The following is a 26,805-nucleotide window of genomic DNA, read 5'->3' as shown; positions in this document are numbered from 1 at the left end:
CAATCAATCCCATTCCCATTTCTACCCCGTACCGCTCTGCTGTGGAAGTTACATCTATCCTAGACCTAATTAGACTCCAGATCTCTCGCGGATCGATACATGCTGTCAAGATCCAAAAGTTCGCCACCCGCCCACCACCTGAGATGCAACCCCCAATCCGCCTCACAGCCCTCTGGGTAGCAGTATCCTACATCTTGTACAAATTCATCTCCAGCTTCCTCAAGACTCGTCGTCAGGCCATCAAGGCTCGAGAACTAAAATGCGAGGAGCCGCCCTTCCAGAAGAACCGATATCCCGGAGGCATCGACAACATCATGCGTGCTCTGGCAGCCGACAAAGCCAAACGATTCCCTGACGATTCGATGAAGCGCATGGCGGATGTCGGGGCTATCACTTATAGGTAAACTCCGAATCACTTCTCGCCCTCATTGTCAAATCTCGAAAATCGCACTGTGACTGGGCATGGTCTGTCGACCGCTTTGAATTTCAAAGCTGAAAACATGTAGGTACTCGTTGCTGGGCACGCGCAACATCTTTACCGCCGATGAGAAGAACATCCAGGCTATCCTCGCTACGCAGTTCACTGATTTTGATCTGGGGCCGACGAGGAGGGGGAACTTCTGGCCGCTGTTGGGGAATGGAATCTTTACGCAGGATGGGGCTGGATGTACGTTCGTTCTGGTCTCTACGCTGGAAGAAGGTACCATGCCTTGGTGCTAACTGAGACCCAGGGGAGCATTCTCGCGCCATGATGAGGCCTCAGTTCGCGAGGGAGCAAATCTCGGACTTGGAAATGACGGAGAGGCATCTTCAGAATATGATGAGAGCCTTGGACACCCAGCTAGGTCCTAACAAGTGGACCGACGAGGTCGATCTTCAAGGCTTGTTCTTCCGCCTCACCTTGGATTCTGCGACGGAGTTCCTCTTTGGCGAGTCTGTTGACTCCCAAGTGCGTCTCCTCCCAAACCACAAGGGCGAGAACAGCCAGTCTGGTGGCCCTCTCTCGGCCGACTTTGCAGAGGCTTTTGACAGAGGTCAAGCGGCATTAGCGACGCGAGGTCGGTTTGGAGATAAGTATTACCTTTGCAATCCCAAGGGCTTCAAGCAGGCTTGCAAGACTTGCCATGACTTTATTGATCACTTTGTTCGCCTGGCGCTGTCGAAAGATCTCGGGGAGAAGGAACCTGGGACGGGGAAGGTCAGTTAGTTCATCACACCTCGATAGCATTGCGGTTGGAGAGGCAAAGAGCGGACGGAGTCCTCGTTATGCTCACTCGCTTCGAAAAATCTACGTGCTGACAGCTGAAGCAGTATGTTTTTCTAGAACAACTGGTACGACAGACCCGGGATCCGATTGAACTCCGCTCGCAGCTCCTGAACATCCTGCTTGCTGGAAGAGACACGACCGCATCGCTCCTCGGATGGCTATTCTTCAACCTGGCTCGCAACCCAACTCGATTTGCGAAGCTGCGACGCGTGATCATTGAAGAATTCGGAACTTTTGACGAGCCGAAGGATATCACTTTCTCTCGGGTGAAGGGCTGTCAGTATCTGCAGCACTGCAACAGTGAGACTCTCCGTCTCTACCCCGTGGTCCCGATCAACAGCCGCTTCGCCAACCGCGATACGACCATCCCCCGGGGAGGCGGGAAGGACGGGAAGTCCAAGATATTCATCCCCAAAGGCTCCTCCGTCGACTACTCCGTGCATGCCATGCATCACAGAAAAGACATCTGGGGTGAGGACGCGGAGGAATTCCGACCCGAGAGGTTCGAGGGTAGGAAACCCGGTTGGGAGTTCCTCCCGGTAGGTCAACCCAACTACACAGCCTCACGGTTTTTTTTTTTTTTTTTTTTTTTTTTTTGGTTTCGCCGACGTCTGACTAGAATGACAGTTCAATGGAGGACCACGCATGTGCATAGGTCAGCAATTCGCTCTTACCGAGGCGTCCTATGTTACCGTGCGTCTGATACAGCGTTTCGACCGGATGGAGTCGTTGGAAGTAGATCCTATCGTCAGGCATAACCTGACGCTCACGAATTGCAGCGGGAACGGGGTCAAGGTTCGATTGCATGCCAGCTGTTGAGCGATGAGGATGCCAATCTTGGAACAGCTGGAATTCAGGGCATGCGTGCATCCAGCAATGAATTTAGCATAGTGAGCTGAGAATAGAACTGAATTTACGTCCAGGTGGTCTATAGAGAGGAACCCTTCTTCTTACGTGATAACCAGGCGAGTACCTACCTATATACATATCATACATGCCTTCTCTCGGACCCACGTCTCTGCATGGAACGAAGTCTAGTAGAGTCCTTGAAACCTAGCAGCAGCCTTCTCAGAAATACCCCATATCGTAATCACAGATGTATATCTATCAAACACATTAACTACATTCTCACCTCCTGCGAATAGAACACGAAGTAATCAATCTCATCGGATCGCGCCCCCTGACAGCCTACTTCGTCGACATTCGAGTCCGCCACCGCCGCCGCCAATATCCACACACAGCAGACAGCAGGCCCTGGGACTCCCTCCCTCCTCGAGAACCCTCCCCCATTCTCTTGCTTGCCCTTGCCTGCTGCCCATGGCTCCCCGACCCAGAAGGTTCACGCAATCCGCAATCCGCAATCCGCAAATGTGGACTACAACCCACCGTCTAGGCAGCAAGCACAAGACGCCGGCGCTCGGATCTGGTGCTGCTGTCCAGCGCCCGACGTGCCCTCCCCACGTCCATCAGACAGCCACATCATCCACCACGGCGCCGAAAAGAAAGAAAGAAAAAAAAAAAAAAAAAGCCCTCGAAGCCAGGCGAGGTGGAGGCGCAGACGCCAGCGAGGATAAGGCGAGGGGAAAGAGAGGGGGATCAGGAAAGGTCTGCAAGTTTGAAGTGGGTGGGTGAGTAGTGCAGATAGATGGACGGACACGTCCGTCCACACGCTGCTGGTACGTCGTAGCATGGCAAGAGCCGCCGCAGACGTTCACCATCTGGGAGCAGAAAAAAAGAGATGTGTGCGCTCGATGGGATGAGGGCGCTGAGGGGGCTGAGGGCGGAAGTTGGGGAGATCGATGGGGGGTTGATGAAGGGGGGTTAAAGGGCGAGAGGTATCGATTTCGAGGGGGAGTATTTGAAAGAGTTGGAGCGTGCACTGCAGGAAGGAATATCGATCGATCGAGAGAGATGTAAAGGGAGAGCGCATCTACATGGAGTAGAAGAAATATCTCCTGGATGGACGCCGTGGAAGAGAAGGATCAGGCCGACAGAGACTAGGACTCCAACAAGAAGGACAAGAATTTCATTGAGGCCAAGAGATCGAGGTCTGGGATGGAAGAGAAGCGCAGTGCGTGAAAGAGCTGGGATGAAACCTGGATATATATACCTATGTATGTATCATACATATGTCTACAAAGCGAGGACCATAAACACGGATGCTTTTCATATTCGCTTCATATCTGTTGAATTATGGGCCGATCAAAAGAAAGAAGAGATCTGCAAAAGAACACGCCCAACGCCGCGCTATGACAATGAATTTGATACCATGATCCAACAAGAAGCCATCAACCTTCTAGAATTGGAGAAGCTTCTGCTTGCTTCCCATATCGGCTCGTTGCGTAGAGAAGGAACAGAACCTATCCTTGATCGCCACCACTTCGTACGTGCCCTCCTGTGAGGCCCTGATCGTCTTCTTATTCTCGTCGGACACCTCGTGTCTAGTCTCCAGAATCTTGGACTTCTGCCCTCGGCGAGCATTCGTACTTCTGGTGTAAGTGAACTCGAAAGGTGGGGTGCCCCAGAATTCAAAGAGAATCTCCGTATCCCCACCCTCATGGATGTCGACTTCAACCTGTCTTCCTTGGCTGATCTTGACACTCGGCATCTCGTGTACAATCTTTAAGATCTCAGTCCGCGCCTTACACTCGCTAGCTTTGTCTGAAATGCCCGTGATGATGAAGTTGCCAGGCTTCTCGGCAATACGTTTGAAGGTTGTTGACTGGGACTTGGCTTTTCTTGGTACGCCTTCAAACGTGTAGAATATCTCGAATGGCGCAGTACCAGACAAGGTATATGCAATTCTCTCCCCCACGCAGTAGTCTACGCGCGAATCTAGTGGGTAGATTGTCGGGACATCGTACACTTGGACTTGAACATGGGGTGCTCCATATTCTGTCTTCTGTTGGCATCCGTGAGAGTCTCGAACCTTACGTACGCTGACTTGATGGATTCCGAGAGACAGTACACGATGTGGTATTCGGAAGTCATAGTGATTGGAATCGATGTTTGGAATCTTCACAGTCTCAGGTCGAGAATTACTCTGGTGTTTGATGTCTACCTCGAGGCTGAATGGTGGAACGCCTTCTAACCTAATAGGGATGACCTCGTCTCCTGCTAATTCTTCTTTGCAGTAATTGTACGATTGTCCTGGCTTGATAAAATGGGCCGAAGGCTTCCGGTTGACCGTTTGCTCGAGAATCAGAGGTGTATGCTTGTGTCCGTCGTGATCGTATAATGCATCAGATAGCTCCGTAAATCTGTACTCGTAAGTTCCGGGCTTAGCTGTGTCCATGGAGATAGTAGCAGCTCCAAGAGCAGCTTCAAACTCCTTGTTGGCGATCGAGCCGGAACCATGCTCTGGTCTATGCCGGACTTCATATTTGACATTGTATGGGGATGTTCCTAGCAACAGATTAGCGCCACCGGCAACGTTGATATTGAGAACTTACCGATGAGATTGAAGTCAACCGCGTCGATATCACCCTCACACACCTCGCGTTTGAGATACTTCGTACCGTCAAGAATGAGAGCGGCAGTATCCGCCAGCCTAATTTGGGGCCTAGAGAACCAATCGACCTTGAAGGTAGATGCAGCGGGGTCGACAGTTCCAGGGCACTGGTCATCCGCCACCTCCAGAATCTCATAAATGCCACGTTCGTTGACCTGGATCAAATCATTGGCGGTTTTGGCGGTCTTCTCGAGTATCTTTCCGGATGCATCGTCAAGGTTCTGATACTTGATGGTCCAAGGCCCACGACCAGTCAGTCGGAGAGGAAGTTCCACCTTTTTGCCTTCTACTTCGACTGTTGTATGTTTGCCTTCTAACTGTCCGAACGATGCCTTCGGTCTTTGGCGTCTGACGGTAAACTTGACCTCGCTGTTGAGGAATATTTTACATCCGGTTCTGTCCTGTACGCTTGTAAGAGCAAGAGAATACTCTCCGCCTTTGGACAATGAGTCTGTCCTGATGTTGAAGATATCCGTCTCGATGTTGGTCTCCTTGGTTCGTTTTCGTTTCCCATCATGAACCAATTCGTATTCCAAGGTAAATGGCGGCTCACCAGATAATTCGACGTTCATCTCTACTGGTTCTTCGATACATGCATCAATAGGGCCCAAAGGTCGCCTCAAGAAGGCGGAAGCCGGGGGCTTGACATCTTGTTCCAATACGAGACCACTTCCACTAAGTTGCTGACCCTTGTATATCGCGTCATCTATAGAAGTGAAGTGATATTTGAAGTGACCAGCGTCCCTGGGCTTCAACTCGAGCTGGTGTCGTAGCCCCTCTACCCAAATGCTTTCAGAGTGAGTACCGGTCTTCGTTTCTATGTCATATCTCACGACAAATGGAGGTGTGCCTATCAGATCAAGATCAACCAGAAGACCGATCGAGTTCCCTGCACATTTATCATTGATGTTCTCGGCTGAAAGGGTCAACTCTGGCTCGGGAGGGTTAAGAAGCAAGCAAGATGCCGGTTCTTTGACTTTGCCTTCGCAGAACTTGCTCTTCACCCCCGTCAAGGTGTAGAGGCCAGGTTGGCGAATGGTCGGCTGACTGTAAGCGGTTGGGGCAAAGTACTCCTCAAAAAAAACCTCTGAGCCGTGATCTCCACTTTGAGTCAGAGTGTTCAAGGGCGAAAACTTCCAGGTAACGGTATGGGACGTATCGTCTTGGGATTTGCCGGGCATTGAGTATTCTACAGGAAGCTGGGTAGTCCTTCCATTCGCCACCATCATAGGATTCCGGGAATCGCAACTGGTCAGTCTAGAGACAGGTCGGTCGTGCACCGTAAAAGCCTGCTCCAGATGCGCACCCTTGGGGTAGACATGCTCGACGTCATCCGATCCCGAAGAGAAATTGGCGACGTTGCCTAAGGCATCATGAATCTCGTCAACAGAGTATAGCCATTGGCCACTCGGCATCATCGATTCGTTCAATGGCACGGTAATGCGTTGTGATCGAGCCCGAGATGCGTCTTCAGAACCTGCAGGAACCAAGGTTCCTACACTTGTAGAGCCGAGAAGAGGAGAAGCGAAATTCTCTGGCTGAATGCTTGAAAAGTGATGAACACTCTGTTCGCTGTTCGCGGTTCGGCTGTAAACTATCTTCAAAGGCGGGGTTCCCTCTATCACCATGGTCAGGTCAGATAGATCACCCAGGCATCGATCAGCACCTGTCGATTTGACAATAGCTTTTGGGCAAATAACGACAAGAGTATCAGACATTCGACGTTGGACCTCCAGCTTCGTATTGTCGAAGACTTCCAAAAGCCTATATAAGCCCGGCTTCTTGGCAGGATAGTTGAGAGTCAGAAGCGAGTCGTCCTGGACTTTCCGGACGCTCCTGACCTCCTTACTTGACAGAACAATCGTCTCGTTAATATTTGTCTCCAAGTCAATCCGTAGCAGCTTAACACTTTTTGGTGTGGTTTGATTAAAGTAAAGCGGGATCTGAGCCACCGGCTTACTACTGTCGAGACAGAAAGGCAGCTGGTCTGGATTCATAGTGACGGTCCTGATTTTGATGTTAGGAAAGATCATGTTAAGGTCCCAGGAAGACTTACCCTTCAGGAAGAATATTGATGATTTGCTTGCCCATGATGAGAGACGAGTTGTGTAGAATACTATTTGGCCGTACGCTATTCTCGGAAATCGACATCTCTCTGTCGAAGATGGTTTTCGCAACGGCTACTAAAATCGGTTCAAGAGGGAGCTGCTTTGGCGTTAACAAGATTCCATTAATGAGTACAGCGAATGACTTGCAGGTATCCTGAACATGAACATGGCGTTCAAGCCAATGTGTCCAACTGATGCTGCCATTGACACCGACTCTGACCATTCGAGCCAAGGTATCCGCAGGTATGGTATCCCAAAAAAGTAGACTGCATCGATGATACACCACTTCAAGAAAAGCGGGAACGAGTGGGTGTCCTCCTCCACGAGAGTCCACCAGTCATAAAGGCGCCAAACAAACAGGAGTCCATATAGGGCCACGGTATACATGCGCTGGCTCGGAGCATCGATCAGGTTGACTGGAATTACCGGATTGCTGAGCGCAGCAGCTGGAGCTGTGGGGGTCGCATCAGGGAGGGTCGGGAGAGTGGTTCTGACTCTCGAGACATCTTGAGGATCTGGGGTTCGCTGAGCAGATCTAGGAGTCGGCGGGTACGCCGAGCGCAAACGAGGTGTTCCGTTCATGGCATGCTCTTTGAGGTCCTTGCGGACGCTCGGGATGTAGATGGCGATGGGGATGGGGATGGGGATGGAGGCGTCAGGAATAGGCTGTCGAGTCCTCGGATAGGGCGCCTTGCTTGGGATTTCGAGATGGAGGCCGAAAGCAATAAGAGGGGCTGCTGGATTGGGATATTGGGTGGGTCGTGGTTGTTGGGTGGTGGTGGGCGGATTTTCAGCTTGTTCTTGTTGTTGGAGAGGATAGAAAACATGAAGGAAGACGCGACAAACAAACAAACATCACTCAGCAAAGGGTGGGTCGCTCGGCCCGCATTAACATGAAGCCGGGTTTGAGTGGCTGCGAGTGTGTGGCTAGGGAATGGAGTGGCTGTGCGTGGGTGTGGCTGTAGCTGTGGCTGTAGCTTTGGCTGTAGCTGTGGCTGTAACTGTGGCTGGCTTTATCATTAGCTCCCCCCACCTCGATATCGATATCAAAACCGAGTGGAGTTTCTGCGTAACGCTTTATTTACTTTCAGTCAGCCTCGTCTTTTTCCTCAGCCTCGTCCTCTTCCTCTTCTTCTTCTTCTTCTTCCTCTTCCTCAGCCTCACCCCCCTCCTGCTCGTCGGCAACATGAGATGAGGTGCAAGAAGAGACACGTGCAGGAGTAGAAGGACGCGTCGTCTCACAAGTTGCGGTGATAACATTCTCCTATTACTTGCTTGCGATCGATTACTTCTTGTTCCATCGTCGACACAAAGATAGACTCTGCTGTTTCTACTCTTTCCACGCACTCACTGCAACTGCGCATTCCGCTCATTCTCTGCTCGGTTTGCTGCTGCTCGGCTCTGAATCTTTGATACTAGTCTGAGCAAAGCAGCTACTTTTTTTTTGGCAGCTGCTTACACAGGTCAGTCTCGACGTGAGCTCTCCGATTGATTTTGAATAATGTTTGCTTACTTTTGATAGTCTGAACACATCCTCTCTAAAGGTGATTAAAAAGGATTCGAGAGTCTACAGATAATCAATTCAAAACTGGATATCAGGGGGGCTAGCAAGGCTTCTATGGAGTCTGAAATGGCAACCTTCACAAAAGCTAGTTCGGTCGAGCTTCACACCTCAGACTTGAACAAAACGCAGTCTTCCGGACGTCTATCAGCCTCGCCAGGGTCTTTAAGCATCCCCGAGACTACCATTGGCATCACACTATCTGCAGTTGAAGCCAATGGTAATAACACTCCAAATATCTCTGTCTGCTCCACCCCCTCAGCCCAATTCAATGGTAGTACTTCTCAAAACACAGCTGTCAATGCGTCTTTTAAAGTCAGAGGCAATGGTGCCGAAAGCGGCTATAATAACGGCAACATGTCCCAGAACCCCGGATCTACAAATACCATGTCTTCGCCCAAGACTATGCTCGACACTCAAGTCAATAAAGTCTCGGACACACCTCCTACAAACGCTACTCAATCAGATCTCAGTTCCCATATTGAGACTGACTTCAATATTTCGTCCAGCTCTCCAGTCCATGTAAAGTCAAGCGCTTCGCAAATGGAGGCCCAGCCACCTGCGTCTACGGGTACAGTCGACCTGGATACTCCTATGATCAACTCCTCCGAGGCTATGGCTGATGGAAGCCTCGCTTCGGACGATGATCCTCTAGTAGGCAGGAGAAACCTCCGAAAGAGAAAAGAACTAACGGTTGCTATTGATACTGTTGAGGAGGCCTTGAAGCCGCTGACCGACGACGAACGTCGAGCTTGGAAGGGTTGGGTGGAGCTAGAGTCTGACCCGGTGTGTTTTTCCAGTTCTGTTTACTGATTCTGAATAGAACCTGACATCTTACTAGGCTCACTTTAACTACGTTTTACGGCAGTTGGGCATAAACGATATCAAGATTCAGGAGATCTTTTCGTTGGATGATGAGTTTCTGGTGTATCTCCCGTAAGGCATCTTTCCACTCGACTGCGAGCAACACTGATATCATGACAGGAAGCCAGTTTACGGGCTGGTCTTCCTTTTTAGGTACCATGATGATGACGCTGAAGAGCAAGAGGATGTAGAGAAGTGCCCCCAGCGCGTCTGGTTCGCGAATCAAGTCAGTGCCAACCCCTCCACTACATTGATAGTAGCTAATTGCCGCCTAGACAACGAATAACGCTTGTGCCACCATTGCTCTTCTCAACATCGTCATGAACATTCCTGGTCTAGACCTCGGTGATAAACTCGGGGCATTCAAGGAGTCTACACAAGACTTGAAGCCACCGTACCGGGGAAAGAGAATCGGGAATGATGAGTTCATTCGAAACATTCACAACTCCTTTGCTCGGTAGGCCACCTGATCCATAATCAGTTATTGATACACAGTATGGATATGCGCTGAGACCCTATAGTAAGATGGATGTGCTCAATGCCGACCTTGCTCTGAAGAATGAGTATGACAAATGGGTAAAGACCAAGGACAATCCCCCAAAGAAAAAGGCAACTGCTAGGAAGAAGGCTCCTCCAAAGAAGAAACAGAAAGACGAGGACGAGCCAGGCTTCCACTACGTCGCTTATGTCCCGGTTCAAGGGGAGGTCTGGAGGTTGGACGGTCTGCAAAGAGAGCCTGTCAGCCTTGGTGAGCCAAACTACCTGACCAACTGACGCAGAAGCAAAACTGATTTCGGCCAGGATCCGCTGGTGACAACTGGTTCAGCGTTGCCCGAGACAGCGTCCAAGAGCGAACCTTAAAGTATGCCGATGATGGTGTCGTCTTCTGCCTAATGGCCCTCTGCAAAAGCCCTATGCGCTCCGCGGTCGAAGACCTAGCCAGCAACACCCATCTCCTCCAAGCCGTAGAAACCGCCTTGGCCGATGCCATCCCCGACTGGAAGGTGATCATCAACTCGCCCCTCGCAGCACCTCTCTCGGAACTCAGCACCACCTGTGGACTGACCCAAGAGTTCGTCACCGCCTCCGCACCTTCCAACTCCGAGCTTGCAGATATCGAGGCCGCCAAAAGCGAGCCGCGTACGCTGTTCGGCATCTACCAAGGTCTAGCTGAGAAGCAGAGCCGCTCCCTCGCGGCGTATCAGGAGGAGGCCATGGTTGTCGTACAGGAGGATGCGATTGCCCTGCGTCGGAAGAAGGATTTCACTCCCGTCATGTACAAGGCCATGAAAGCTCTCGCTGATGCGGGAGTCTTGCCTTCCATCATCAAGGATTTACGGGACAAGGGCAAGGGCAACGGCAAGAATTGAGGACGTGAGGACGAGGTCGAGGTCTGGAATATGTAGATGTTCGCAGCCGATAGATACGATACCCTCTCCGCCCCGATCTTCTTGTCTCTGGATGGACCATTTTGTACTTCTAGGACTAACGTATCTATCTATCTATCTGCAATCAGCAGGAGCCAATGAATGAATTGCCCTGTAGGCAGCTCGGTCTCGCCCGTCTTGACGTGGACACACTGCAAACCGGGCAGTTAGCTAGTCAAGCAAACGAGACTGATTGATCACAAAGTAACCAACCCTTTTTTTTTCTACGTGGCTGTGAATCACATTTTTTATGGCTTAACTCTTGCGAAAGGCTTCTTTTAGGCGCTCATCGCTCATCGCACACACCTTACCTATCTTGCAAGATCAGATTCATATTGGCCACATCCACAAAGCTGCTAGTGCAGCGTTCACTTGTTTACCTACTCAAGAATAAGAATTTGCTAGCGTAGCAGCGCAGCGTCACTTGTTCAGAAACAAGAGAAATCTCCAAATTCGATGAATCAAAATAGGAAAGAACGTTCGGGAGTCCCTAACCAGGGAGAAACCAACCATGTAAGGTGGATCCACCCTCTTCCCCTTCTCCAAACAAAGAATTCGCAGCATTACAATAATATCGGAGAGGAAGGAAACAGTACCTTTGCTTTTTCTTCTTCTTGTATGTTATCGTTTCACTCGCATCTTCTCAATCATCAGGGTTGACCCGCTATAGACGTTAAACAATACTACTACTACTACTACTCAATCATCAGGATACTCATCCCTGATATTAGAGATAAAAACCCGCTTCTTCTGATCCCACCGTTTGAAGAACCTGCCCGCCAGACTCATCAACAGAACCGGCGCCTCCGGCTCAATGACCTCAATGTTCTCCTCTGCAACATAGCGGATACTCGCGTCTTCCACACTAGTTGTCCTAATTCTCAGCTACCACCCCATAGTTAGGGGAAAAAGAGATGCTTACAAAGCGTGGTAAAAGCTCTGGTTCCTTCCCCTCGATAGCTCATCGAGATTGTTATGCGCTAACCAGTCCGTGTTCGTCTCACACTCAATGTCCCAGCCGGTGATGACGGCTGTGTAGGCGTAACGTCTATGGCGGAACACCTGCCCGATTTTGTATCGGACGCCGTCGATGGAGGCTACGGCGTTGCGGCGGCGCACCTGCTTTGGTGTCTGGTCCGCGGTACGGACGACGCGGAGGGCCTCGTGAAGCTGCCATTGCTCGACGTTGGGCAGGTTGTCGTGCAGGGGGAGAACATAGCGTTCGATGAGGCAAGCATCCATGGGATATAGCCGTTCGAACCTATCTACGATGAGGGGTATGAATTGGCTTTGGGCCGCAGCCGCTAGCCTCCGAGATGGGTTTCCGAAGATGTACTGTGCCCAAAGGGCGGAGTAGTATGCGTTGTCCAGGTCGGCGAACGAGTTGGCGTGAAGCCGGATAGTCGGATGACGGGTACTTACTGTGCTTGTAGTATGTGCTCTATATTCCTGAACGGTGGCTAGGATATTCCGAGATGTGCGCAGCACCACGTTTGCCGTGCTCGAGTCTGAGAGGAGCCCTGCGAACTGCATCTGCTGAACTCCCCACTCGTTGAGCATCGTATGGAGACTTGCAAGCGTGACCTCCCGGTCTGATCGATAGGGATCCAGATACATGGGCTCTGCAGGTCTTGTACCTGGTGCCAAGGGCCGACCATCCAGCGTTTCGCCACCAGGAGCCAGGACCATGGCATGCGCATGGCTCGGCATACCGCAGCACCGGGCGTCGAGGCCCAGTCTCCGGGCCAGGGCACAGAAGATTGCAACAGAGATCAGTGGTAAAGAGGGGTGCTGTTGGTCCAGGAGAGCAACGCCGATGTAGTTGTTCTGCAGGTCCCTGTATGCCCGTTCCGAGGAGAGGCCAGTGAGGTTGTGAGTTCGTAGAAATCTCACAGCTGCAATGGCTTTGTCTCTCACCGAAAGCTCGTCTGCTCCAGGGCACTCGGAGCGGAACTGAGACGCAAGACGGTCCAAGATCTCTGCTATCTGACACGGAGGATCAGTCAAGTTCGGATCACGTCTTTCAACTGGTCGACTCGTACCTCCAATAAGTCACCTTGGTGGTCGTGCAAAACGAATAAATCGAAGCTTCCCAAGGCTCGTTCAAGGGGAACATCTTCGCCATTAGCGATTCGGTTCCACTCAGCCAAAGCTTTTGCTCGATGTAGATGATCGAGAACCGAAGTAGCATAGTATCTGGACGCCGTCAGTGAGCCGACAGGTTGGGTTGGGTTGGGTTGGGTGTAGTGTGATGGCTCGCAGTCATACCGTCTGGCGAGAACATCTTCAGCCGATTCATCAGTCCGACAGTGCCGTAACAGAACATCTTTTGCATCGTATCCGTATTCCGAGATGCACTGGAAGTTGGATATTCTGTCCGTCTGGCGGTCGAGGATACGGTCGAGAAGGGCGGTTGTCGTGATATCAACCTTTCTCCGGTGGGCGTAGAGACGTTTCCAGTCCACATCTCCCACGTTCGCTTGGAATTTCTGCTGGATTTGGTGTTTGGGCTCCCAGTACTTGAACTCTGCTCGGCAATGGTGTCTCCAGAGCAGAGGCTCGGCAGCCAATCTGTGAAACCTTTTGGTCACACTTTGGATGTTCAGAAGAAGGTCGGACGGGGGGCAAAACGTGAGGATGTGCTGGAGGATCTCGTCCGGGAGGCGCATCAAGGTCAAAGGCCCTCTCGGACGTTGGTTGCTCGAAGCTGCTGTTGTCATCTTCAGGTTGTGTTGTGTGCGGGGGGAGTATGGATGGAGCGGGAAGATGGTAGTAGTCGAAGTAAAGTTGGCGACGACGTCAACACGAGGTTGGTCGAGGTGGGTAGAGAGGGGGTGGGGTGGATTGGGTCGGTAATATATTTTCGTATCATATATTGTGTTCTTAGTTACTTTTGGTTGATTTACCTACGGAACATCGAGATTTATAATCAAACGAGAGCTGAGCTGCAATTCCCGTACGGAGAGGTGGAGGTGGAGGTGGAGGTGGAGGTAGAGGTGCTGATCAAAAGGTGGAGACGGACGTCGGACGTCGGATATCGGACCTCGGACGTCGGACAGCCGGGTTATCTTTATCGACGCGGGGCGATGACGTCAGCACGCCCAGGGCGATAAGGTTTAGACAAGCGGGCGATCAATTCATTTCAACTTCAAAACATACAAGTACGGGGATAAACTTTCATTTCCGTCAGCAGATAGTACCGCACAGTAAGTAAGTCGTATCCATTTTGAACTACATCATGACTCAGGTCTCGGCACGCGGCGTCGGTCTCGGTAAACAAGTGGAAATGTAAACAAGTGACAAGCAAAGCAATCAATACACATACACATCTCATACCTACAACCTACATACATGTAAGCAGAGAAACCAGTGGAGAGACCCATACCCACCCTCTATCCTGGACATCTTGCATTCTTTGAAGTTTGGATCTTGATTCCATATATGTTTATATAATGTTTATATATATAACACATATATAACATAGACCTATCTACACACACGGTACACCATGTGCCGTGCCTTCCCTTTCAACCACATGACCGTCAACCGGCCCAGCCCGAGCGAAGCCAGGCCAGCCCAACAAACTCTTCACTTCGTCTCGTTCCAGCAACAACAGCGAAAGTCCGTCCGTCATCTCACCAGCACCCGCTTACAACTAGCGATTTGTTTACTTTGGGATGACTGCGCATTTCATCGATAGATAAGCATTATTCAACACACTGAGTGAGTCGAAGCCAAATCTGATGCAAATGCAAATTCTGATTGCTGATTACGGCAGGTTTGATCTATCATCCATTCATCCATCATAATAATAGATAGCGTGGAGTGTAGCCAGCCGCCGGCCGTCAGCCGACCCACCACCAGAAAGAATGAAGTTCGGCCACAAATTCGCCGATGCCATGGCGAACGAGGGATGGCCTCAAACCTGTGAGTGTCGATCGAGGACGAGAACGAGAACGAGAACGAGAACGAGGGCGCCTTTCTCAATTTGCTAACTGACTTCCTCGTTATCCAGGGGTCAATAGTGCAATTCCTTACAAAGGGTTGAAAAAAGTTCTGAAGCAGGTATGTATATAGATGTATACCACTCCAATGGTGCCCGCATGGTTTGGGTCGGTCACATATAGAAAGCCCTGTCTGTATATCTTTCCGTACTAACTACGTCGCCTTCGTGATCAGATCCAAGCAGAACTCGAAGCGCTGGGTCTTGATGCCGCCACCTTGACACAGCTACGCCAGCCAAACCTCGACGAGGAGGGTCGCCATCGCAGCGGCGTTGCCTTCCAATACAACTTCAAGGACCAGGAAACTTTGGTGCCGAAGTTGACCTTTTTCGTGGATTTCACCGATGGGGAAGCTGTCAACGCACTCTTGACACCGGCTACCAGGAACTATCTGAGAGTGGCAGCACAGGAGCGCCTGGGCAACTCATTAGATGGGCAAGCCGAGACTCCTCCCCCCAGTACCCCTTCTTCTGAAGAGCAAGTATATTTTATCAAAGAATTACATTATTCGAGTTCCTCGGTGTCCGGCTGCAAGACCATGGACCCCTGATCTCGATGTCACCCGGTCCTGCTGGGCATATCGGAGTCATAATGAAAAAAATCACTGACTTCCTACAGAGCAGCCGAAGTACTGGAAAACACCCAGCGTGTAGAGATTCCTTTAAATTTCGATTCCAAGTTTTTCGAGCTACTCCAGAACGATATAGTCTCTCTCGACAAGCTCCAGGCCAAAGAGCAGACAATCCTTCTCGATGACATCCAGGCTTTGTCAAGATCTCTTACACGGGTGGCAATGTAAGTGCTGCTTGAACGCCCTGGCGGATTCCGGTACATTTGGGATGTCTCGATTGTCTATCTGACCTAGCTAGGCCCACGAGATTCCCATTGTTCCAGCATAGCGATCTGTACAGATGGCGAGAACTCTTCGAGCTATATTTGCGAGCAAACATTTTCTTCTCCACGAACGAGACGGACTCTGGTGTTCGAGATTACGCCAAGGCTAAAGAACAGTTGCAATGGTATGTTCTCGTGCCTCCATCCGAGGGACAATCAAAAGCTAACTTGGTACCCAGGTTTCAAACGGAATTAGGGAAAAGAGGAATTGAGGCTAAATTCAAACGTAGGTAGTGGAGGAAGGGAGCTCTCTTATTTCCTATATTTGATTCTCCTTATACAAATGGGAGCATGTCTTGTCTCCTGCCCCGAAAATTTTGAACAGGTATTTGCTGACTTTTCCGTGCCATGCAGTGGGGGAAAGTCGTCTGTCGCTTGCACGATTCGTCAAGATCAATATGAATCTCCTCTTAAACCTCAACTTCCAAGAATACAACCAGAATGCCATCAGGAAAATTTTGAAGAGTAAGCCCCCTGGAAGATGGGTGTTTTCGGGAGACGAATCCTCTGACGACTGCCCAGAATTCGATAAAAAAACCAGCCTGGGTGCCGCAAAAATGTTTCCGAACCTCTTCCTGGCTCATACCATCATGTCTGGTACTATTGCAACGGCAGTCTGTCAACAAGTTACCCAAGATCTCATTGGCATCGTTCCGCAGGTTGATGATTACACCTGTCCCGTCTGTAGCGATATCCACTACCGTGCGGTTCGGCTGGATTGTAGGCATATCGTATGTCCAGTGTACAGCCCCATAACCTTTTCAGTAACATGGCTGACCATCTCATGTATAGCTTTGTATCCGTTGTACGATCGTCTTGCAAAGAGTGGAATACTCGCGGGCACTTTGCCCTATCTGCCGCAGCGATACTCTTCTGAGCGCGACGATCGGTGAGTCTAATCAATGTGCACCCAGATACTCGTGGCTTCTAACCGTCCAGTAGACAATCTCGATCTGAAGATGGAATGCTACCTCGAAAGGTTCTTCAAAAAAGAGGTCCGGAGCAAGCAGATCCAGAACCAGACTGCCAGAGGGAGGGAAGAGTTCGGAATCAACTACAAACACCCTACTGAGCAGTCCTGCATCGTACAATAGTAGTTGGACTAGCGCTGATGGCCTGAGATTGCGATGATACCCTCAAAGTAGTGTTTACTGATATCCACAAGCGAATGTATAAGCGTTCTTGACCAAAGCCTACCCCTACAGTTCTTGTGAGGTTTGTATAGTTCTGTTTTCTAGACTGTTCTCCTCAGTTCTGTCTTCCGCTCCTCCATAAGTCCCGAGGATAACCTCACCACCTCGCAAGTATATCTCCACTCCCGTGTCTGAACAATCGGGGTCTCGAAAAGCCCGGCCAAGCATGAGTCTCTAAGACGTCTCTAGCCGATGCCGGTCTGTAGCGTTTGCATAAGCTGAAGCACTTATTGGTATACCTCATCGGGCTATCCATCTTGATTACTACCGGTATTCCACTCACTCACTCACTCACTCACTCACTCTCATTATGAGTATATAAGACCTCCATGAACGAACGAGGTTGGTGTTGGTTATACCGCAATCCAAGTCCCCCTCCCTACCGGCAAAACCCAACGATACAAGAACGGGGTCGAACGCACCGAACAATCTTGTCAACGAGACTTGGATCGGACATTGCCAGACTCTATCTACACCTCTGCGGTGTTGTTATCGTCGCTATTATTCCCATGCCATACAGAGATAGGCAGGTATCAAGCACAGCTCCGAGCTTGACGCTCTCGGTCGACTCTGTTTATACCGACCGCTATACCCCTCCCTGTACATGTCCTTTTCCTTTCTCCAAGGAGACCGAACGGATCCATGGATACATACATATATATACATATACATAATACACACGAGCCAGCCAGCTAGCCAGCCAGCCAGCCAGCCAGCCAGTCAGTATAGGTATGTATGTAGACAGACACGACCCACGCACAACCTTCGACCCACGACAGCGAACGACCTCTTTGAAAACTTGACAGACAGACATCATCCCCTTCATTCCCTTTGCCGTCCACCCGCGCGTACCTGATTCTGGTCTTCTTTTTTTGCCGGAGAGGGTGATATATATATATATATATATTTAATAACACTCCAGCTCACACAGACTACAGAAAGCGCGCGCGCGCGCGTGTTGTGGAAGCAGAAGCAAGCAGAAGCAAGAAAGTAGAAAGGGGATAATGGTATTTTTTTTTTTCATACATACGTATATACACACTTGAGGTTTTAAAAAGTATATATCAGTATTCAAAGGGTACTGCTATATCATATCATTATCATATCATACCATGTCGCTACGAATTATAATAATATCATTTATTTATATTAAAGCTGAGATGAGTTAATAGACCAGGGAGAGGGGTTTTTTTTTTCGTCGCTTATTACGCATGTATGTATACCTAGCGACTGGATAGGTAAAGAAGTTCCAGGATTCCGCGTCTGGTAGTTTCTATTTTTTATTTATTTATTAGTAACTTGTTATAGATGTACGGTGATGGAGAGGTTGGAATATAGGTAGGTAGGTAGTTATTCAGGTCCTCCTCCTCCACAGGCAGGCACGCGACGGTAGCGGGTGTGGAAATCTTTCGGCTGCTTGGAGTAGAAAGGAGGGATAGTTGCCTGCAAGAAGCAGATTGACTGACCCGAGAGAGACCAAACAGACCGAGGGTTTACTGTCCTTACATCACAGATTGTCGCTTGCACAGAAAGATCCGGCAAAGGTTCGAGGGGAGTCAATACAATCGGAAACAGATTCGAGACTTCGAAGTATGTATGCCCTTGGTTATGCAGTACTTGTTACGTATATATCTTACACTTGGTAAAAAACGTCCGGTTATACAACACAGCAGTAGCTGTGGGCTGGTTGCGGAAATGAAGAAGACGAAGACTAGAAATGTAGAAAACTGAAAACATAAAGGCACAGATCTAGCAAAAACAACGATTAATAAAGGATCAATAAACCCGGCCAACGGAACAACACCAACCTGCCGTATATAACTTGCCCATAATATCGCTGAAGGTAACTTCCGCAGTCAACCGGTCATGACAATACCTTGAAAACCATCCATTTCAAGAACAACACCAAATTATATGCCTCGCTTCCATACCTGCCTAGGGTTCACGCCCACATATCGCCTGTCCCAATACCCGTTTGCCAATTTCAAACGCCTCTGCACCATTCCAGTCCCCACTGAGCTAAGCATTCAATATGGAATCCTCGTCATCTTCGTCGTCAAAAGTCTCGACCTCATCAATGGCCCCCTCTCGCTCAGTGCCAGGTCCCTGAAGAGATGGCTCCTTGTCTACCACGTGGATGACAGCCTTACCCTGGACTTCTTGGACAGATTGTCGCCACCGCCTCCAGTCATCCTCATCGCGTATCAGGAAGGCTATCAGCATACTGGGATCCATTTCTTTAATATGGATCCGACGTAACCTCCTCGTGTGACATGAGTCGATGTCTTCTTGAGAATAATCCTCAATGTTATCTGGCAATGGGAGCGCTGGGCGAGTTTGGTGAGGATCCAAGTAGAAGAAATGATGTCCTTGTACGCCTATGAAGTAGTGTGAGGAGGAAGGTTGACCGCTAGTGATGTTAGTGTTGTTGCGCCGTCACTGTAGGAGAACCACCTACCCAGCGATTCCAAGAGACTGCGGAATTTGTAGGGATGACTTGAGCGCTTCCCAATACACGGGGGTGATTTTGTCCAAACCTAGCCTCGTACCGACTAATATCAAAGTGGGTATGAAGGCTTGACCATCGGGTTTGGCGATCTTCATGAACGAGTCTTCATAGACCTCCAGCCCATCACCAGTGACGTAGACTCGCAGCTCGGGTGACTGGTGACCATTCGCCAAAGCCCTATCGGGAGTTAATTACACGCCTGAGCAGTACGCCGTAGGTTCTCACTGAATGCAACGAGCTGTGGCCGAAGGTCCAAACCACTCTCCAGGGTGCTTCCCGCAAGCAGCAGCTCCATGCTCAACGAAGTTATGGATAGAATATGGGGCCGTGGGGGTGTCTGCGAACAAAGATATGATGCTCCGTTCTTCTTGACTCGCCGAGGAGCCTCGACGCCAGTCTGAACCGTACTATCAGTACTAATCCTACCAGCATGTAGAGAAAATCACTGACCTCTGCCCATACGCAGCATGACAAGCGCATTCGCAAGGAGACTCTGCCCCGATCTGATCATGCAACCCCATCCGGTATCAGACGTGAACCCTGCTTGGTCTACCAGTTGGCTCCTCAAGCGCACCGACAACGACATAGAAGACAAGGCCTTGGGATCTTGAGATTTTGGAATCGCGGGAAACTGGGAGCGGTAGGTGAGCCATATCTTGGATTCGAAATCGTCTAGGAAGGGCGTCGGCCACCCTCCGACGTCTTCGTCCTCGTGAACTCCGGAGCCAAGGCTACTTGCCGTACTGTCTGGCGGTGTGGCAGGCTGCGCTGAACGACTCGACTCTGCAGAAGCAGACTTCAGATCCGGGAGTGAGGAGGGAGTGCAGGCAGTTGCGCCTTCGACCTGAGGTTTCGGGGGGGTGACTTTGTATTCCTTCCCAAGACACCATACCGGCGACCGTGAGGCAGCATCAATCGTCGGCTCGGGGTCCCAGAAGTACTGCTGCACAATCCGCTTGTATTTGCTGAAGTCCATAGCGGCCATGTTGATTTAATCCGTAGGATATTGGAAAAAGCCAGCTGGAGGCATCGATCGAGGAGAGGGTTGTTGTTGATGTTGTTGTGATAGTTATTGTTGTTGTTGTTGTTGTTGTTGTTAGGGGTTGAGGAAGATGAGAATGGCGGGGGACGTGGGGCAGCCTCGCCGTGGGGTGGTCGCAGATGTTGGAGCAGTAAGTAGCTCAACGAGGTGACAAGGGAGGGGACATCAGATGAATAGAAAGGGTATCTGAGTAGGTTTAGGTGGGTAGGGAACTCAATAGACGGGTTGAAAGGTCGAAATAGATGGGGAGGTTCCTACAGAGATGATAGTCGGGTAGTCAGCTAGCTAGCTACCCCAGGTAAGAAAGATGCATGATGATCCGGTCACGGGACGGGGACAGACTATCAGACTGCTAGACTATCACTCATTAGTTATCGGAATAAATTTATTATTTACTCATATTTAATTGTACTCATTTACATGTTGTGTTTATATATTCTATATGCTGCTGAGAGCTGTTCATATTTATATTTAAATATTTTTCATCACATTTTTATATTTGATTATGTTTATTTCGAATTATTCAATAGTTTACTTATATTTGTACATCTCCATGCATATCCATATATATTTATTTACTGTCATCTGCATTTTGATTGTACTCATTCCTGTTCGTTTAAATTTATATTTAATACCAGAATAAATGACGTGGATACTGGACAATCCTTCAATATACCTACCGTACTGCATCCACCCACCACTTCTTATCGATAAGAAGCCGGCAAATAAACCACAAACGCCGTCATCATTGCTTCCACACGATCCCACTTCCTTTCCATTCCCATTCCCATTCCCATTTCCATTTCTCTGGCTCGCCACATCTCTCCGCCACTCGCACGCAGAGCAAGTATCTTATGGCATTCTAGGCCGCACAACCACATCAGCCCCGGTGTCAAGCAAACATGCCGAAACCCAAGAACAGCTTCTCCAGGTCGAAGAGGGGCAACGGCAACTTCCAAGCTGCTTCTCGCGGAGGTGGAGGTCGAAGAAGCGGTAATGGCTATGGTAACGGCAACGGTAACACCTCCTTTGTGCCGTTCGAGGGCACAGCTAATGGTAAGGAAGTGCCCCCCCCATCACAGCCTGGTATGACCTGACCTTCTACTGATAACCTACATACAGCCTTCACCTTACAGGAAGAAGCTCGCAATACCGACCGCAATGGTGCCGCCTTCTGGAATACAGATCAACGATTGAGAGACAACCAGATCAGCTTTGTCAGTGCGGGCAAGTTTGAGCCGACGAAGCTAGATGTCAACGAAGCTGCCCTGGCACACTTGAATCTCGCTTCCATTCAGGTCCACAGTGAAGAAGAGGAGGCAGCCGAAGCTCAACAGGAGGAGGAAGAGGAGGACGAAGTCGAGGAGGAGGATGAAGTCGATGAAGAGGAGGTGGAGGCCAAAGTCGAGCAGTTTGAAATCATTGTAGAAGAAGAAGAAGAAGAAGAAGAAGAAGAAGAAGAAGCAGCCGAATCTTCTTCTATCAAGACACCAAATGAGGCGGAAACTTCAATTTTCGTTATCGATACCGCTGGCAGTGGCCCCGTACATACCGGCATGGCTTTTCCAAGAGTACGGTCTGCGTCACCCACGCCGTCTGACTCCAGCGAGGAGGTTATTCTCTTCTGTGGCAGGGATCAGCAAGGAAGAGCACTATCTCGGGCTCCTCTGCCTTCAAAACTTCCCCAAGCTTCCGTGCCGCCTACGGATTCCTTCGACGCCAAGATTAAAGTGGTTGAGGACCGGATAGAGTTTCTTAAAGAAGAACTGCAACACGACCAAACACCATACTCTTCCGTACTTCATCCATCAGTCGAGAGTCCAAGGGCCGATTTTGAAGCTATTTTACCCCCAAATCCTGTAAAGAAGACACACCGGGGTCACCGCAACAAAAATGCGTTTAAGAAATCAGAGGAAGACGAGATCATGGCTGATTACATTGCGAACATGGATGGGGAGGATGTTGTATTTCCATCTTTCAGCCAGCGTGCTTTGGGCGGCGAGGACGGGGAGGTCTGGCAAGACACCGAAGCCTCTTCTGGAGAAGTTATTGGAGAGTCAAGCAAGCCATCTCAGGGTGGTTGGAACCGGTCAGATATTGAGGATCTGGATGACCTGAGTACGTCCGATGGGGTCATGGGCGAGGTACAGGACATACTGTCTAAGAGAGAACGTGTTTCCGGAACGCAATATCTAGTTGTTTGGGAGCATCAGTCAACAGATGATGCAAGATGGGTTCCTATGACGACGTTAACGAGTGTTACCGCGATGATGCACGTGGAGAAATTCGAAGTAAAGGAGAAACTCGTGGCACAGTTTGAGGGCAGTGAGGAAGAGGACACCAGTGATTCGGATGAGATGGATCCTGCTATCGACCGTGATGACGATGACGACCAAGACTTGATCCAGATGAAGATTGACCAGATGAGCGACGAGAAGATTGCGCGATTGCTGTCCAAGCAGGAGGAACTTGGCATGGGCTCTGACGAAATTCTGCTGCTGGATGCTTATGAGGAAGATGCATCCGAAGTCAATGATACTTCCTTTGCAAAGTCGGCCTACCGTGCTGCTATTGCGGCTCGGCAGATGAAACCTCTGCGTGGACCATCGCGAGCTCGAGGTGAATTCCCTTCTGCGACGCTGCTGGCTGATGCATACGATGGCTTTGATGTCATGGATTACGATCGACCCAGCCTACAGAAGAGATCCAAAGCTCGCAAGGGTAAGCTCGTCATGGAAAATTCGGACTCTGAGTTCGAGGCTGGGATGCAGAAAGCATGGTCGAATGATCGGCTCAAGAAAAAAGAGAAAAAGCAAGAGCGGGAGCAGCTGCGGGCTCAGGGTCTTCTGGGAAGCAAGGACGGCAAGGTGGACCTGAAGCAAAAGTACAAAGAAGGGATGAGCATCGAAGATGTCAAGGAGCAAATCAAGGGTTTCCTGCGGGGAGTCGACACGACGTACGTTCTCCTCTGCTCGATGAGGGTTCTTTGCTAACATTTCCAGAATCGCATTGCCTCCTATGGACAAGGCAGACCGCAAGATCGTCCACGAGCTCGCAAACTTCTTCAGTCTCAAGTCCAAATCGGCTGGCGGCGGCAACAAACGCTTCCCAATTCTGTACAAGACGACTAGAACTCGGAACTTCAATACCGACAGTGGCGCGATTGACGCCATGTATGCTAAACTATCGCGCCGTTATCTTCCGCGCATGGATGTCAGCGGCAAGAGGGCAGGTGGTGAAGGTGGTGGCTTCGGAAAGCGTAGCGGAGGCGGCTTCCACAACAATGCTGCTGTCCAGTACCGCAATGGCGACATCGTGGGTGGATCTGCTCCCGAGCTCGGTGCTGAGAACAGAGGTCGTGCGATGCTCGAGAAGATGGGCTGGACCAAGGGCACGGCTCTTGGTTCCGAAAACAACAAGGGTATCTTGCAGCCGGTCTCCCATGTTGTCAAGACGGGCAAGGCTGGTTTGGGCTGATCCGGTGTCCCAAGCTGTGGAGCTGTTCTTCTTCTGTGATGGATACCGAACGTGGGAGGGGACTGCTGGGCGTGGCCGTTGCACCGAGTCCTCCGTGTAAGCGACAATTCCCTGGGTTCCAATCGATTTGTAGAAATGATAATAGATTCCGAGACCGTCTTGAGAAGCATGCAGAACACCAACGGGTCACGTGATATATAGGAAAGAACGTAAAGAAACGATAGACAATTGCCAAACTTGCCAAACCTGAAATTTGTCTACAAAGTGCAGTCTTAATAGACGTCCGTGACTTGAAGTTTAAAAACATAAAAACAATCCCGAGAGTTTGTGCAACGTGTCAGGTGGGCAGCAAAGCAAGCTTATATAAAGAATCAGGGGCGAGTCTCGCCGTCGGGCTGTATGATAAGAAAAACATCTATTAGCTTACGTCGGTAACAAAATTGCAGGGAAGTATCTGTTAGCTCACGTAGGTAAAAGATGATGGGTGATACGGAATGTTTTTGATGTTCATGATTCAATTGCCGTCTTCGCAAAAACCATACCCCGAAGACTTATTGTACAGCCACTGACCCCGAAAAGCAGACCGTGAAGGCTTGTTGTGCCCCATAAAAAAGCAGACCATCCATAACGCATTAGAAAGATGAACCCGGAGATGCCGAAAAGCCCAGACTTCATCCACCCAGATGATCTCAAGCCCAAGGTGATCCGAAATCCGAAATCCTGTGAAACCCCAAAACCAGACCCTTATTGCTTCGTGGATGAAGAGTACTTTGTGACAGCCTTGGTGCCTTCAGAGACGGCGTGCTTGGCGAGTTCACCGGGGAGGATCAGGCGGACGCTAGAGATGGGTCAGATTAAGGTGTGTAGAGTCAAGGCAATGTACTTACGATGTTTGGATCTCGCGGGAAGAGATGGTCGACTTCTTGTTGTATGCGGCAAGCTTGGAAGCCTCGGTCGCAACCCGCTCGAAGATGTCTGGCGGTATTGTTAGGGCCCGGTATCCATGCAGAGCGGAGTCAAATCGAGCTTACCATTAACAAAGGAGTTGAGGATGGACATAGCGCGGTTGGAGATACCAGTATCGGGGTGGACTTGCTTGAGGACTGAATGCCTGATGTCAGCAGATACTTGGAATGGACAGCACGTCTCGTTCTTGATGGAGGGAGTTGGCACTCCGCTTCATCATCACCCTGAAGTGATCGACGCGCAAAACACGCGTCGAGAACGCGACTCTGGAAGCGGGAACACGACATACCCTTGTAGATGTAGGAAGAGTAGGTCTCCTTGCGCGTTTTGGTACGCTTCTTCTTCTCGCCGGTTGCTGCGGTCTTCTTGCCAGCCTCTTTCTTCTCAGCTGGAGCCTTGGAGGCGGGGGCCTTGGAGGCGGGCTTCTTCTCTGCGGCCTTGGGGGGCATTTTGGATTTTGGGAGGGGGAATGGAGAGAGGGGTTTGAGTTGGAGTTGAGGTGGTGGTGGTGAAGATGGGAGATTATGGATGAAGTCGGAGATGTGGTCGTGGACGTGGGATGGACGTGGGCGTGGACGATGGAGATGTGGATGTTGGAATGTAGATGGGGAGAGAAGGAAGAAGGGAATTCGTTTCCAACCGAGGACGAAGGCGCGGTTATGTAGTTTTTGGAGCTAACCCGCTAGTGCTGCGGCAATCAAGAGATCAAGTGGCCCGAGCTCGACGGGGCGCGGCCGAGTGCGGTTTAGGCTGCTGCGACGCGACGGAATGCGGCCAATCAGAGGTCGAGTCTGCACTTCTCCCAGCTTTGCTCCCAAATCACGGAATCTTAGCGCGCCGTAGTACTTAACTTCTCCATCGCCCGTCGCCATCTCTTCCTCTTCCTTCGTCCCTTTCTCATCTCTCAATCCACCATCAACCCCATCACCATCATCAATCACTCCTCTCCCACCATCCATACCAATCTCCACGTCCATCCCACATCTACAATCCACCCAAACCAATCCAAAACCCCAAACCCCCCCCCCCAACAAACTCTTTCAAAATGACTGGAGGCAAGTCCGGAGGAAAGGCCAGCGGCTCCAAGAACGCGCAATCGTGAGTTACTCTTCCGCTCCAGCTCGCGACCTGGCTCCTCGGTCGCGTTTGACGCGTCTTTCACTGCCTACAACCCTCCTCGCACGTCGGCCATCTCCGGATTCCCATCTGCAGCTTCTTTCGGATCGCATTGCTAACCAGGCTACAGCCGATCTTCCAAGGCCGGTCTCGCATTCCCCGTTGGTCGTGTCCACCGTCTTCTCCGCAAGGGCAACTACGCTCAACGTGTTGGTGCTGGTACGTCTCTTCTGTGCTGAGCCTGAGCCCTTCCGCTTGCTGACGCGTCTTCGGCTAGGTGCCCCCGTCTACCTCGCCGCCGTTCTCGAATACCTCGCGGCTGAAATCCTCGAACTGGCTGGTAACGCCGCCCGTGATAACAAGAAGACCCGTATCATCCCCCGTCATCTCCAGCTCGCCATCCGCAACGATGAGGAGTTGAACAAGCTTCTGGGACACGTTACGATCGCACAAGGTGGTGTCCTGCCCAACATCCACCAGAGTAAGTTTCGGCTCATCCGCAGGTTAACGATTCACGCGCTAATTGTTTGCTCAGACCTGTTGCCCAAGAAGACGGTCAAGGGAGGAAAGACTGCCAGCCAAGAGTTGTAGGTCTTGGTTGCTCTGGGTTGGTATTTCTCTGGGGTTGGTTTTTCATGATAATGGGGTATCGCTTGGGTCTGGGTCACGGCTGCTTTTTCGCGTTCGGTTGTACATTACAGTCCATGGCAATGGATAAGATGATTACTACGGAATCAATCTCACGAGAAACTGATAACTATCCGCCTTGGCCGTCCCTTTTCCAATTTGCCAAGATGTTTGTATCTCTTGGATGACGAATACGCAGTATAATCGACTCAACTCTTTTGAAAGTGAAGCAGCAACAT

The 26,805-nt window shown here is 50.3% G+C and overlaps 9 protein-coding genes across 10 annotated transcripts; 5 read left to right on the top strand and 4 right to left on the bottom strand.

Annotated features, from left to right (window-relative positions):
- Nucleotides 1-143: 143 nt before the first annotated feature.
- On the top strand, nucleotides 144-2,166 carry L3040_003683 (uncharacterized protein; the record flags this gene model as incomplete). The annotated part of the gene is made up of 6 exons (XM_066156505.1): nucleotides 144-400; nucleotides 507-667; nucleotides 732-1,198; nucleotides 1,312-1,806; nucleotides 1,895-1,960; nucleotides 2,047-2,166. 6 exons carry the CDS (start codon nucleotides 144-146, stop codon nucleotides 2,164-2,166), a joined length of 1,566 nt encoding a protein of 521 aa, XP_066012088.1.
- A 1,397-nt stretch (nucleotides 2,167-3,563) lies between these two features.
- On the bottom strand, nucleotides 3,564-7,468 carry L3040_003682 (uncharacterized protein; the record flags this gene model as incomplete). The annotated part of the gene is made up of 4 exons (XM_066156504.1): nucleotides 3,564-4,672; nucleotides 4,720-6,785; nucleotides 6,835-6,983; nucleotides 7,034-7,468. 4 exons carry the CDS (start codon nucleotides 7,466-7,468, stop codon nucleotides 3,564-3,566), a joined length of 3,759 nt encoding a protein of 1,252 aa, XP_066012087.1.
- Nucleotides 7,469-8,516: 1,048 nt separating this feature from the next.
- L3040_003681 (uncharacterized protein) lies at nucleotides 8,517-10,681 on the top strand (the record flags this gene model as incomplete). Its single annotated transcript, XM_007294705.1, has 6 exons — nucleotides 8,517-9,233; nucleotides 9,289-9,383; nucleotides 9,432-9,537; nucleotides 9,587-9,768; nucleotides 9,833-10,059; nucleotides 10,113-10,681. 6 exons carry the CDS (start codon nucleotides 8,517-8,519, stop codon nucleotides 10,679-10,681), a joined length of 1,896 nt encoding a protein of 631 aa, XP_007294767.1.
- A 756-nt stretch (nucleotides 10,682-11,437) lies between these two features.
- On the bottom strand, nucleotides 11,438-13,458 carry L3040_003680 (uncharacterized protein; the record flags this gene model as incomplete). 2 transcript variants are annotated; one of them, XM_007294706.2, is made up of 4 exons in its annotated part: nucleotides 11,438-11,612; nucleotides 11,661-12,724; nucleotides 12,781-12,934; nucleotides 13,007-13,458. In XM_007294706.2, 4 exons carry the CDS (start codon nucleotides 13,456-13,458, stop codon nucleotides 11,438-11,440), a joined length of 1,845 nt encoding a protein of 614 aa, XP_007294768.2. The 2 variants fall into 2 exon arrangements, with proteins under 2 accessions (XP_007294768.2, XP_066012086.1); XM_066156503.1 differs by having other exon boundaries at nucleotides 11,438-11,603.
- A 1,149-nt stretch (nucleotides 13,459-14,607) lies between these two features.
- L3040_003679 (uncharacterized protein) lies at nucleotides 14,608-16,730 on the top strand (the record flags this gene model as incomplete). Its single annotated transcript, XM_066156502.1, has 10 exons — nucleotides 14,608-14,665; nucleotides 14,754-14,803; nucleotides 14,918-15,219; nucleotides 15,361-15,537; nucleotides 15,612-15,761; nucleotides 15,816-15,862; nucleotides 15,991-16,101; nucleotides 16,159-16,367; nucleotides 16,429-16,525; nucleotides 16,579-16,730. 10 exons carry the CDS (start codon nucleotides 14,608-14,610, stop codon nucleotides 16,728-16,730), a joined length of 1,353 nt encoding a protein of 450 aa, XP_066012085.1.
- A 2,118-nt stretch (nucleotides 16,731-18,848) lies between these two features.
- Nucleotides 18,849-20,323, bottom strand: L3040_003678 (uncharacterized protein; the record flags this gene model as incomplete). The annotated part of the gene is made up of 4 exons (XM_007294708.1): nucleotides 18,849-19,239; nucleotides 19,288-19,515; nucleotides 19,564-19,735; nucleotides 19,789-20,323. The coding sequence occupies 4 exons, from the start codon at nucleotides 20,321-20,323 to the stop codon at nucleotides 18,849-18,851; spliced, it is 1,326 nt and encodes a 441-aa protein (XP_007294770.1).
- A 959-nt stretch (nucleotides 20,324-21,282) lies between these two features.
- Nucleotides 21,283-23,857, top strand: L3040_003677 (uncharacterized protein; the record flags this gene model as incomplete). The annotated part of the gene is made up of 3 exons (XM_007294709.1): nucleotides 21,283-21,436; nucleotides 21,503-23,336; nucleotides 23,383-23,857. 3 exons carry the CDS (start codon nucleotides 21,283-21,285, stop codon nucleotides 23,855-23,857), a joined length of 2,463 nt encoding a protein of 820 aa, XP_007294771.1.
- A 744-nt stretch (nucleotides 23,858-24,601) lies between these two features.
- On the bottom strand, nucleotides 24,602-25,272 carry L3040_003676 (uncharacterized protein; the record flags this gene model as incomplete). Its single annotated transcript, XM_007294710.1, has 4 exons — nucleotides 24,602-24,695; nucleotides 24,745-24,832; nucleotides 24,889-24,960; nucleotides 25,113-25,272. 4 exons carry the CDS (start codon nucleotides 25,270-25,272, stop codon nucleotides 24,602-24,604), a joined length of 414 nt encoding a protein of 137 aa, XP_007294772.1.
- Nucleotides 25,273-25,868: 596 nt separating this feature from the next.
- On the top strand, nucleotides 25,869-26,530 carry L3040_003675 (uncharacterized protein; the record flags this gene model as incomplete). Its single annotated transcript, XM_007294711.1, has 4 exons — nucleotides 25,869-25,921; nucleotides 26,070-26,158; nucleotides 26,217-26,420; nucleotides 26,475-26,530. 4 exons carry the CDS (start codon nucleotides 25,869-25,871, stop codon nucleotides 26,528-26,530), a joined length of 402 nt encoding a protein of 133 aa, XP_007294773.1.
- Between the last annotated feature and the right edge of the window lie 275 nt (nucleotides 26,531-26,805).

This window comes from Drepanopeziza brunnea (assembly GCF_022702325.1).
Source record: "Drepanopeziza brunnea f. sp. 'multigermtubi' strain 214-2 chromosome Unknown ctg5, whole genome shotgun sequence".
NCBI lineage: Eukaryota > Fungi > Ascomycota > Leotiomycetes > Helotiales > Drepanopezizaceae > Drepanopeziza > Drepanopeziza brunnea.
The sequence above is the reverse complement of the archived record's forward strand: the minus strand, read 5'-3'. Positions and strand labels throughout refer to the sequence as shown.